At 59.3% G+C, this 12,050-nt stretch overlaps 2 protein-coding genes across 4 annotated transcripts in view; both read left to right on the top strand.

Annotated features, from left to right (window-relative positions):
* ANK1 (ankyrin 1) overlaps positions 1–3,978 on the top strand; it is a 109,418-nt gene extending 105,440 nt beyond the window's left edge. For all 3 annotated transcript variants that reach the window (XM_061134437.1, XM_061134439.1, XM_061134438.1), the window contains one exon: positions 2,042–3,978. Coding sequence is in view for 2 of the 3 variants with exons in the window: in XM_061134439.1 (XP_060990422.1) it covers positions 2,042–2,068 (27 nt within the window). In the remaining variant the exon portion in view is untranslated. The remainder of the gene's footprint in view (positions 1–2,041) is intronic.
* A 3,383-nt stretch (positions 3,979–7,361) lies between these two features.
* On the top strand, positions 7,362–11,833 carry NKX6-3 (NK6 homeobox 3). Its single transcript, XM_061134792.1, has 3 exons — positions 7,362–7,743; positions 9,844–10,013; positions 11,591–11,833. The coding sequence occupies exons 1-3, from the start codon at positions 7,362–7,364 to the stop codon at positions 11,831–11,833; spliced, it is 795 nt and encodes a 264-aa protein (XP_060990775.1).
* The last annotated feature ends 217 nt before the right edge of the window (positions 11,834–12,050 follow it).

The following is a 12,050-nucleotide window of genomic DNA, read 5'->3' as shown; positions in this document are numbered from 1 at the left end:
TAGCGTTTTGGGGGGTGAGACCTTTCTGGATGGGCATCCAGGGCAGTGGCGAGCAGAGATCCGCACTCCCTGGCCACCGCTGCCACTGCCAGCCGGTCCCAAATGCCTCCTGGAGCTGAGCTCACCCAGAGACAGGAAGAGCGGTTACCCCAGAATCATCCCTCTCCGCGTTGAACCTTCTCCTCTGCTCCGTGTCAGGGCTGAAGAGCGGGAGGAAGATCCTAGCTTGTCTTCCCCAGGCTCAGGATTCTGTAAGGTCTCTTACGAGAGGCGTGCACAGCGCTAGGGTAGGCGCTCTGGCGCCCGCGGGAAGGGTACGTACACACGTGCTCAGTCACTTCAGCCGTGTCCGACTCTTTGCGACCCCAAGAACCCGAGTCTCTTACATCTCCTGCATTGGGAGGCAGGTTCTTTACCCCTGGCACCACCTGGGAAGCCCCCCACAGGAAGAGTTAAGGCTGGCTACTGCCCTCAGAGTGTTGATAACTCCAGCCAGGGAGGTAGGCAGATGAGAGACAGGACAGATAGGAAGGAGTGTTTCCGGGTCCCGACCACGGCGGTATCCAGTACCGTTCAGGGTCCGGAGCGCTTCCTAGAGGGTTAGCTGTCCAGCATCACAAAAGTCAAGTGAGCTGCGTCCTCCTCCTGGCCTCGATTTACAGCAAGGGAAACCGAGTCCCCGACAGCATAAGTAACTTGACCGAGACTACAGAGCAGGAAATGGACAGAGACAGGATATGAGTGCAGGCAACCTGGCTTGAGAGTTCTTGCTCTCAGCCAGACTGTTCGTCACATGCCAGGCTGTGGCACAAGAGGCGAGAGAGAAGGGGAGCTGGAGTTTTCATGAGGGCTTCCTGGAGGAGAGGGCTGGAGGGCCGAACTTCAGCCGAGAGGAAACTGGATGGTGTCCTTGACGGAGGAGCCGAGGTCAGAGGCAGGCAGCAGAGGGCACGGGGGTTCCGACTCCGAGGAGGTGGCTTCGCTAACAGGGACACGGGCCGTGGTGGAGGGGTCCCTTCCAGGGTAACAGCTCGCTCATGCCATAGCGGCAGCAGGCCTGGCTTTTCAGTCTGGTGAGGAGCTTAACCCTGCTCTCCATCCCTGGGGAGCCACTTGGGGCTGAGCTCCACTTGGTCACCTCTAAGCCTCCTCCCCAACTTCTGGCTCCTGTAGGACCCACGATGATGAGCTCCCTGCCTGGAGACAGCTGTGCCTCAGATGAGTTTCTGCCTTTCTGTATCACTTCCAGCCCCGCCTAGGAGGCTGTCAGCTCCTCTTCATGTTAAATTCCTACAGATAGAACCCTGGGTGGCCGATCCCGCAAACATGGAGTTTTACGCACCCTCCCGCCCCCCAGGCTGGAAGACGAGGCCCCACAGGGAGGCCAGGTGGCTGTGACTTGTAGGCTGCAGAGTTCAACTTCACTCGGCAGGCACAGCTGCCGTCTTCCAGTCTGATACGCCTCGTCTCCTGGGGAGAAGGCCTCTGGTTTTCAAAGGCCTCTAGGCCCCAGTCGAGGCTGTCCATCCACAAGACACGGGGAGAGGAGCCAGAGACCGCTGACAAATAGAGTCGTGGACAGAACCAAAGCGGCACTGAGGTCCCTTGAGGCCACGAGCTCCCGAGGCCACGCCTGCTCTGTGCAGCCTGGCACACAGGAGACATCCGTGCCCGCTGGCTGGACTGAACTGACCGAGCTGGGGCGGTGCCGCCCAGCCCGGCCCCTCTCCTGGGTGCTGGGTACACGGGGGGCCTCTCCCCAGGTGACCGTGCCGTCCAGGGAACTCATCTGAGGGCATGGAGCCCGTGGCAGCCTCTGGGTCCGGGAGCGGGGCAGCTGAGGTTTCAGGAAGGTCCCCGCCGGGCTCAGCACCTTCCACCTCCTGCCTTGCTTGGGGAGGCCGCTTTTCCTGATTCACTCCTGCCCCGGGGCTGCCAGCGCAAAAGCTCAGGATGGCGGGGGTTTTTTGTTTTTGTTTTTGTTTTTTTGCTGGGGGTTGCGCCTCTTCTAAGGCACCCCTTCTCTCTGTGTGTCCCCCAGGATCACACCTCGACACCCAACCCTTGAACTCCACACACTCTGCCACACATCCAGGAGGAGAGCTGGCCCGGAGGCCCCGCGCACGCGTCCCTGGAGGCTGACGGCATGACCTCTGTAAGGGACTTCCTTTAGTCACCTATTCGCATGAACGACTGTAGACGCATGACCTACAGTCTTCAATCCTGCCTCTAGCGACGGTGGATCTCTGTGGGGAATGTGGACGGAAGCAGCAAGAGGGGGTGTGCAGAGAGAGAGGGACGCAAAACACGCGCAGGAGAGCGCCGAAGGCAACAGCAAAACAAGGGCTCTTTTGTGGCTGGGATGAGATATTTTTTTAAATCATTTCAATTTCGACTTGTTACAGGGTACTTTTTTTTTTCCCCCAACCTCATTCTGTAGGAAATCCATGTGAGCTTCCTGGAAAGGGGGGAAAAAAAAAAAAAAAGCTTCCTGGAAAGGGAAAAAAAAAAAAAAGAAAACTAGACATGAAATCAGTTCCACACCTTTAATCCCTTGCCCTCATCTGCCAGCCTTCCACACCCACACACCTCCATGCTCCACGTGTGACCATCCTTGCCGGTGGACCGAACCTTCCAGAACCTTCCAGAATGCGCTACACGGCATCAGGACACACAAACACGCCCGCACATGCACACCTCTCCCCTCCGCTCAGTATACACACAGATTTTACTGTGATGTCCGAGGCTGTATAGACTCTCCTGTGGATAAACTGGAATTTTTTTTTATGTTGTCTCTCTCTCTCTCTCTCTCTGCTAGTATTAATCATCTTCCAATGGAAAATCATTATCTTCAGAATGCATTCGGGGGTTCCTTGTGTCAGGGACTTAAGAATCTGAGGCGAGGACCCCCCAGGCTTAGCTGCAGGGCTCCAAGGGAGCCAGCGCCCCATCCGGAAGGGTCTTTGCTCTCAGCTGGGGGAGGGCCGATGGCTGTCCCAGGATTGCACCAGCATGTTCAATAGAGAAGAGGTTTTCTATACCTTCAAGCACTTATATCCTAGTCTGTGTTCAAAGTGTAAACTGTACAGTAATCAAGCCTTGTGTATATGGAAAACAATAAATACTATGCAAATCAATAGAAACACTTTAGCAGTATGTACAGAGCACTCACAAACAGCTCAGCTCCTGAGGACTTCTCCAGGCTGCGGGAGAAGGAACTCCGCAGCCTTTCAGTGAAACAGGAAGGAAGGGCATAGGGCTAGCGAATACGGACCTGCCCAGTTCTTAGGTCAGCCGCCACCTGAGGTCTCCCGGAGCGAACTCGGTGCTCTAAGTCCAGGCAGCCGGCGGGGTGGGGGGTGGTCTGGGCTGGGCAGTCAAGGTGCCCCCGACCCCGCCCCGCCCGCCTCCTGGAGAGGCAGCGCAGGGGGGGCGCGGGCGGAGCGCAGGGGGACAGACGGCTGACCACCTGGAGGCCCCAGCCAGGAAGGAGACCCTCCCGGCCCAGGGCTCCCCCGCTGTCAGGGCAGGAAGGAGACGAAGTTCCTTGCCTCGGTGCCATCAGGGAAGAGCCTTAAAGTTACACCAGAGCCCCCGACCCCCGGCAGAGGGAGGCCAGAATCAGCACAACGGCGCCCGCCCCGCGGCGCCCTCCAGGCCGGGAGAGACTGCAGGCTCTTCTCGCCCGCCCAAGGGCCACACTGTGTGTGGATGTCCGGTCCCCGTCCTCTCCGCCGCTCTGCCGAGGTGTCCTCCGAACACATCCGAACCTTCCAAGTAGCACAGAAGCCCCTCCTCAACGGCAGAGCGCGCCCCACCCCCCAGCACCCCCGGCCCCGGCCCCGGCCGGCCCCAGAGCACACGTGTTCCCGTGGGTCCCGGCGGGGTCGGGGTCGGCCCGGCCTCCAAGGGGCGCGCAGGGAGGCGCGCAGAGCATCCTGGCGGCCGCCGGCCTGACCCTTCGCCCGGCCCCGGCGCCCCCACCCCCCAACGCCCCGGGCCGGCTGGACTCGCTGAAGGCCAAGAAGACAGGCGCGGGGCCACCTCCCGCCGCCATCGGCCCCCGCCTCGCCCCGGCGCCCCGACCCGGTAGCCCCCGTAGAGCCCCGGCCCCGGCCCGGCTGCGCTTTGGCCCCTCTCTCTGTCTGGCTTCGCTGCTTGGCCCGCCGGCCCCGGCCCTCGGCGGCATGCCGCGTCCGCTGCTAGTAGGAGCTTGTAGGGGAGGGGTTTGGGGTCGCCACACGATGCCTAGAGAATGCTGCAGTCTGCACCTTAGACGCTTTTTAGAAGTTTTGGAATTACCTTGATTTTTTTAAATTGTTATGAAAATGATTCTTTTCTTGACTCTTCCACACGGCTCTGTTCTCTGGAGGGAATCTCCCCCCTACCCACCCCTCTCTGATGTATAGACCATTCTCCCTACACCAGCTGAACAAATGTCAAAATTAATAAAGAAATCGATTCATGGCACTGGCTTGCTCTCTCCTTCAGGCTCATCTTTAGGGAGTTGGGGGTGGGGGGTAGTGGGGCTGGAGGAGTCTGGGGGTGATCAGTCTGCAGGGAGGCCTGCACACCCCCCCCCCCCCCGCCCACCTCTGGAAACATGGGCAGCCCCTTAATCAGGACCACCCATTCTGAGAGAGGCCCGCCACCCCACCCTCCAGATGATAGGGCAGATTGCTGTCCCACCCCATAAGGATGATGCGAAGGGGGCAAGTCCAAGATCTTTGGGGGGGGAGCAGAGGGAACCACAAACACCAAGGTAGGTGGGTAAGCCCACAGCGGGCATACACTTAAGGGGGACCCCCAGTGCTCCCTGTGAGGGTGTCTGACCCCTGCATTCAGTGCCAAAGTTCAAGAACTTCCAACAAAATCACTCTGATCCTAACTAGTTCCTAACACTTCCTGCAAGGCTAGCCACCAAGCTGGCCTCAGTTTTCTCATCATCAAATGGGGGAAGGGATCAAGCAAGTAGTAAAGTCTCTTCAGCTTGCCATCCTGGGATCACTGAACACAAATGCCTTTGTCAACCTTGGCATGAAATAAATTATTTACTCTGGCTTCTCCTCCTAAGTTCGCATCATTGGTGGGGGCAGGAGGCAGGGTATATAGCCAAGTCATAGTCATAGGGTGTTAGGAGTGCACCCAGCCTCAGTCTGATTCTGAAGCCTCTCTCTCAGTATCCAGGCCAAGCGGCCTGCCGAGCTGTGCACCACCATCACCCAGACGGATTTTAAGACACAGGTTCAGAATCACAACCGCCAGGGTGGGTTCAGGTGGCCACGTGGGGAACTGGAATATGGCTTCCCAAAGGGTGGTGATGGACAGCTTTGTAGCGCAGCCAATTCGGACGGATAAAAAACCTTTTCTCTTGTGTTTAATCCAAACTTCCAGAAAAACAAGGTCCATGGCCTTTGTGAGGTCTTTCTTGTCTTTAACCTGCGTCACTTGTGCGACAGGGTCACAGCCAGTTCCAGCCCGAGCAGATAACAGAAGTGTGGGCAGAGCCAGCTCTTTGTGAAATGGAGCCATTCCTACAACCTGGGCCCTGGGCCTCCTGCTGAAAACCCTGGAGCAGGTTCATCTCCGCCTGCCAAAGGGTGACCGTGGGCTGGAAAGAAAGGGCTCTGGGACCGCCAGGCAGAGAAGGGACACAAGTCCATCTGTCTGGCTGCCTCTGTGTTCCCAGTCATGTTGCATGTCCAAACCAGTGACATGCTGACGGGCATTTAAACAGAAACTACACACGGGGAGGGAGGGGACATAGGTATACCTACAGCTGACTGATGGTGGCGTTTGGCAGAAACCAGCACAATATTGTCCCTGGAGAAGGAAATGGCAGGCCACTCTAGTATTCTTGCCTGGAGAACTCCATGGACAGAGGAGCCTGGTGGGCTACAGTCCGTGGGGTCGCAAAGAGTTGGACACTACTAAGCGACTAACACTGCAGCACAATATTGTAGAGCAATTATCCACCGATCAAAAATAAACAAACTTAATTATTAAAAAAACAAAGTAATAAATAAAAATAAACCGCAGGAAAGGATGCTGTTCCATGCAGAAATGATCCAAGTTAGTTACTGTGTTTTCCCCATTTGTAAAATGAGAGAGAGATCCTAGTGGAGGCTTGTATGTTGTAAAAATTTATTAGAAAAAAATAAAAAAAGGCATATGGGTGCCCTGTGATTCAATCTCATCTCTTCCATAAAATATTTACTGAGCACAAACCAAAAGCTGACACAGGCACTCATTGCTGAATCAATGGCCATCCCAGGCCATCAACCCCTTCCAACCCAGATGCCAAGCCAGGCAGAACATGGCAGAAGCACAAATGAGTCCTCGGAGGAGGAAGGGAGGACAGAGGGGATCAGGGAGAGCCAGAGAGAGGTGGAGCCAGAGCCTGGGGAGCACCCAGCCAGCACCCGCAGAGGGGTCCCATTCCCACCCCCGGCCCAGCCTGCCTGGCAGGCTCCCACCTGCAGGCTCTCAGGCCCCAAAGCCCAGCCTCCCCACTTACCCGTCCCAGCGCCGAGGAGGAGGGGCAAGCCTCCATGTCCACTCTGCACACTCCCCCAAGAAGCCTGGGCATCTGCCCAGAAAGGGGCCTGGGCACTTCAGGGTAGCATCTCCCGAGACCACAGGGGGACCAACTGTGCCCTCCAGGTGCCCCGGAGGCACCCCCCCAGGTACCCATGGTTCCTTAGACGCTCACTTGAACCAGGAGTGGGTAGACCTTCTCAGAATGAACAGAGGTTCCCGAGCGCTCACTCCTTTCTCTTTCTGTCTCTCTCTCTGTCACACACACACACACACACACACACACACACACACACACACACACACACAGAGGCTGATTTTACAGTCAATCTTTCAAAGTGCAATTTGTCTAGGAAAAGCCAATGTGAGGCCCGAGAGGGTTTCCACCAATGGCGAGGCGACTCCGGCCGCTCAGCCAGTCTCGGGTCTGTATTCTAATGGGCCCCATCTTTATCAGGGAAATGTTGCTTCTCTGAACTGGAAACTTCTCATGGAGGGTCCCCGGACTCTGAGGCAGAGAAGGGGCCTGAGCTGAGTCGTGGGGAGCCGCCTCTCCCCAGGCAGGGGCAGAAGGCAGGGGTGCTGGGAAAGTGGCAGGGGGCGGGGGGGTGCTGGCACCTGCCTGGGAACACCTGACTTCCCGTGTCTGACGTGGTCCGGGACCTGGGCAAGGGCTGGGCCAGACGCCTTGGGGGGAGGCTGGCCTGGGGCTTGAGCCAATTTGACCCTCAGGAGCTGCCATGGGGTTCTGGGCTGGACCTCAGGGGCTCTAGGGGCCCGGATTTGGGGTTCCGGCCTCCCCTCGGCCTGTTGTGGGGGGGGCCATGGAGTCCAACCTGCAGGGCCCCTTCCTGCTGAACAACGCGCCGCTGGCCCAGTTCTCGGAGATGAAGGCGCCTGTGTGCCAGTACTCTGTGCAGAACCCCTTCTACAAGCTCAGCCCCCCGGGCTTGGGTCCCCAGCTGCCAGCCGGGACCCCCCACGGCATCACGGACATCCTCAGCAGGCCCGTGGCCGCGCCCAACAGCAGCCTCCTGCCCGGCTACCCCCACGTGGCTGGCTTCGGTGGCCTCGGCTCCCAGGGGGTCTACTACGGCTCCCAGGTGGGGAGCTTCTCCAAGGCGGGGAGCGAGTACCCCACCCGGACCCGGAACTGCTGGGCGGACACGGGCCAGGACTGGCGAGGCGGGCGGCAGTGCGGCAGCAGTGAGTACCGGGAGGGGGAGGGGAGCGGGCGCTCGCGGGGGGCGCTGGTGGGGGGTCCCCGGCGGCCATCGGGCCGCCTGGGGCAGACCCTGGGTCTGCCCCTCCTCCCAGGGGCAGCGTGGGGTTCTCCCCTCCCCCTCCCGCCCTGGCTTTGCCCGGATGGGCCTCTTGACCCCTGCCCCCACCCCTTTTACCAGCCGCCCTCCTGGGGACCCCGGGGTCCAGAGAGGACCACACGGCTCACCCCATCCTTTATAAGGTCCTGCTCGCCTTACTTCTCCCACCCAGAGCCGTGTCACCAGCTCACCCCAGTGAAGAGAATCTGCCCCCCATCACCTTCCCAGAGTCCGCCCACGCCCCGGCAGCACTCAGGGACCCGAATGTACCCCGACCCCACCTCGGTCCTGCCCCGATCCAGGGGGCCGCCGGTTCCCTCCTGGGGGGTGGAGGTTCAAGTCAACAGCAGCAGCCAGACCGCCCAGCCTCCGGGAGGCGCTGCTGAGCTCTGGCCCGCTGGACCTTCCTTGTTGGGGGAGCCCCTCACCCAGGCTTCCCCAGACTGTGGCTTTCAGAGGGTTGGTGCAGGGCCTGAGGGAGGTGGCAGGTCATGCAGAGGCAGGGGGGGCCTCACCCGGGAGGCATGGGGGGGTGATCGTGGCTGTCGGAGCCATCCCCGGGTCCGCATCAGGCAGGGGCAGAGGGGGGCGTCCACTTCTGTCCCCCTTTGGGGGGCCTCCACTGCGACGGGGGCTTGGGGATGCCCAGGAAAGCCGGGAGCACATCTGCCTCCCACGTGTGTGCTCCTGGGGTCCCCACGGCCCCCATCAGCCTGAAACAGCGAGGCCCACAGGGTACCTATCTTACAGCTGGTTTGGGGGTGCTTTACCCTCCCGTCCACGTCCCCCTTTGCACACACAGCCCCCTCTCTGCACCCTGCCCTTCAACCCCAAATGCACACACACACAGAGCAAAGTATCTGAGAGCCAGGGGCTGGATTCACTCAAGGGGAGGGGACCAAAGGTGACAGTCTCTCGGGAGGTCTTCTCGCCTGTCTCTGCCTCGGTTTCCTCACCTGTGACCCGAGGATGTGGGATGTGGGGGTCAGACTATGCTGAACAAGGCCCAGCATATGGGCCTTCTGCTTCCCCTGGGCCCATCCACACTCTCCTCCCCCCACCAAGCTCCTGAGAACCTGCCCTGGATGGGCAGGGGTCAGTTCTCTCACCCCCCTCCCACACTGTTCTGGGTATTTTTTAAATTTATTTTTAATTGGAGGATAACTGCCTTACAATGTTGTGGTGGTGTCTGCCATGCAACAATGTGAATCAGCCATAAGTATATACATATATATATATATATATATATATATATATATATATATATGTATCCCCCCTTAAGCCTCCCTCCCACCTCCACACCCCATCCCACCCCTCTAGTGGAGCACCAGGCTGAACTCCCCGGGTCTGAGACAGTAGCACTGAAGCATATATATGGCCACACGTAAAACAGAGAGCTGGCGGGAAACTGCTGGATGACCCGGGGCTCAGTTCTTGAGGCCTCACCTCCAGACTCTACCGTGGGGCTGAAGCCCTCGTGGCTCCCAGGCCTGGGGACCAGGCAGTCACTTGGAGCTTTAGGCTCTGATTTTCCCAGGAACCTGGAAAACGGGATCCCAAGAGCAAGAAAGGGGAGGAATTCCCAGGTCCCCCGCACCGCCCCACCCCAGGGCCCTGATGGTTGGTAGAAGGCATCAAATCCGTTTCTCGGTGACCTGAAGGGACATCCCGGTGACCCAGAGGAGGCTTCTCCTGCCCCTTGGCGGGGGTGGGCGGCATCACTGAATATTGAGGACGTTCCACGGGGAGACGCAGTTCCAAGCACCCTCTGGCCGTAGTTAGCTACAACTTGGGGGCAGGTGCCTTTGGGGTCCCCACCCACCCAGACAAGGCAGAGGCAGGCTGCTCAGGTGAGAGGTGCCCCGATGACCCCGCAACCTCAGCGGCTCCTCGGTAGGGGCGCTCGCCCTGTGGGGCAGGCAGGGCAGGGCTGGGACTCCCCCACACTCAGCACATTAAGGGCACACTTCCTTCCTCCCGCCAGCCCCGGACGCCCTGAGCGACAGCATGCATAAGAAAAAGCACACCCGGCCCACCTTCACGGGCCACCAGATCTTCGCCCTGGAGAAGACTTTCGAGCAGACCAAGTACCTGGCTGGCCCCGAGAGGGCGCGGCTGGCGTACTCGCTGGGGATGACCGAGTCGCAGGTCAAGGTGAGTCCAGGCAGGTGAAGAGGCTGTCTGCGTGGCAGTGAGGAGCAGGCCGGGATGGGGTGCCACTCCCTGGCGGGGAGGCAGCCCCGCGCTCATGGCGACTGCAGCTCAGTGGGAGGATGTTTAGGCGTGTGGGCACCACCTGCCCGCCCAACCCCGGAGATGGCAATAGTGACCATCACCCCGCTGGCTGTCATCCACGGCGCCCTCTTCTGAGAGCTGGATGTGTAACTGCCCATTTAAACCTCACAGCAACCTTATCAGTGGAAGGGGGCCTTGTTACCCAACTTGAAAGTGAAAAGAGAACATGTTAGTCCAACTCTTTGCGACCCCATGGATTATAACCTCTGTCCATGGGATTCTCCAGGCAAGGATACTGGAGTGGGTTGCCATTCCCTTCTCCAGGGGATCTTTCCAACCCAGGGATCAAACCAAGCTCTCCTGCATTGCAGGAAGATTCTTTTTTTTTTTTTTTAATGTATTTATTTTTTAATTGAAGGATACTTGCTTGACAACAGGCAGATTCTTTACGGTCTGAGCCACCCACTGACTCAGCCGAATTTTTTGCCCAAGGTAACTGGCTAGTAAGTGCTGGGAGTCAAACCTGGATTACAGGGCTCCAACCCTATGCCTTCCCCAGCCTCTGCATGGCCCAGGCTGGAAACTTCAAGAGCTGATGGCAGCCTCTGGGCCAGATCAGAACTCACTTCAGGCTTGTTCCGTTAGCAAGCCTTGGCCTTGGTTCACCACCAATATAAAATAAATTTCAAGGACTTCAAAGTGAATATAACTCCTCCCCACAACTGCCCATGAACCTCACTGCCCAGCTGGAGGCAAAGCTTAACGGGGGTACCCCGTCTCACTGCACACCTCCCACTTGAAAGTGAGTATGTGGGCTTCTGCTTTCTTAGGCTCCTGGGGCAACCCTGGTAACGCTGAGGCTCACTGTGCCCTGAGGGGCTTTGGCTTGGGGCACCATCTTCAGCTAGCTCTGAGCTGTGCTGGAACTGTCTGGCTCGGTGACAAGGTGATGGACTTGAGTGCAGCGGGAGGCACAAGGGCAGCTGGGGACCCGGTCTGGGCTCCCCCAGGACCACCAAGCCACCCCCGTCCCCCGTCCCCCGTCCCCCATCCCCCGCAGCCTCCTCCGCCCACAGCTAACTCGGCTGGAGAGGAAGCGCCCTTTCCACGTGGCGCTGTTCCTTTGGGTCCTTTCTGCAGGGTTCTATCCCCAGCAGGAAGCATATGTTAGTTTTATTGTTGGAGAAATTATTCGTGAAGTTCAGTGCACGTCTAGGAGGTTAAAAGCGTTTCAGCCCCTTCCACCCCAATACCCAGATGGCAAAGGAGAAGATATACACCACACGGAAGGGTTACGGGGAAGCCGAAAAAGCTGCTGCACTGTTTTAATTTTATTGCCCTCCTCCAAAAAAAAAAAAAAACAGTCGTGTGACGGTGACAACCTGGTCGGTCCATTGCGGCGCCTAGTGCAGGATGCAGAGGGCTTGCCGCCGCGCGGAGCCGCCGGCCCCAGAGGGGCGCCGCGCGCGCCATCCTCAGAGCCCCTCTCGTCCCAGGTGTGGTTCCAGAACCGGAGGACCAAGTGGCGGAAGAAGAGCGCCCTGGAGCCCTCGTCGTCCACGCCCCGGGCACCGGGCGGCGCGGGCGCGGGCGGGGAGCGCGCGGCCTCGGAGACCGAGGACGACGAGTACAACAAACCCCTGGACCCGGACTCGGACGACGAGAAGATCCGCCTGCTGCTGCGCAAGCATCGCGCCGCCTTCTCGGTGCTCGGCCTGGGGGCGCACGGCGGCGTCTGACCTCGCCCGCCCGCCGCCTCTGCGGGCCCCGCGGTCCCCGCGCGGGCTAACGGGGGCTGAGGGGGAGGAGGTGGAGGGAGGAGGGGTCGGGGAGGGGAGGAGGCGGAGGGGGGCGCGGAGGAGGGAGAGGGGCTGGAGACGAGGAAGGAGGAGGGGGAGGAAAGGCCAGCCTCGAGGGGGCTCGTGCTCAGTCGTGTCCGACTCTTGGCGACCCCGT

Source organism: Dama dama, chromosome 32 (genome assembly GCF_033118175.1).
Source record: "Dama dama isolate Ldn47 chromosome 32, ASM3311817v1, whole genome shotgun sequence".
NCBI lineage: Eukaryota > Metazoa > Chordata > Mammalia > Artiodactyla > Cervidae > Dama > Dama dama.
This window is presented reverse-complemented; position numbering and strand designations above follow the sequence as displayed.

Coding starts and splice junctions, on each gene's coding strand:
- NKX6-3 (XM_061134792.1), top strand. CDS start 7,362: ATGGAGTCCAACCTGCAGGGCCCCTTCCTGCTGAACAACGCGCCGCTG. Junction 7,744..9,843: donor CGGGCGGCAGTGCGGCAGCA/GTGAGTACCGGG, acceptor TCCTCCCGCCAG/CCCCGGACGCCCTGAGCGAC. Junction 10,014..11,590: donor TGACCGAGTCGCAGGTCAAG/GTGAGTCCAGGC, acceptor CTCTCGTCCCAG/GTGTGGTTCCAGAACCGGAG.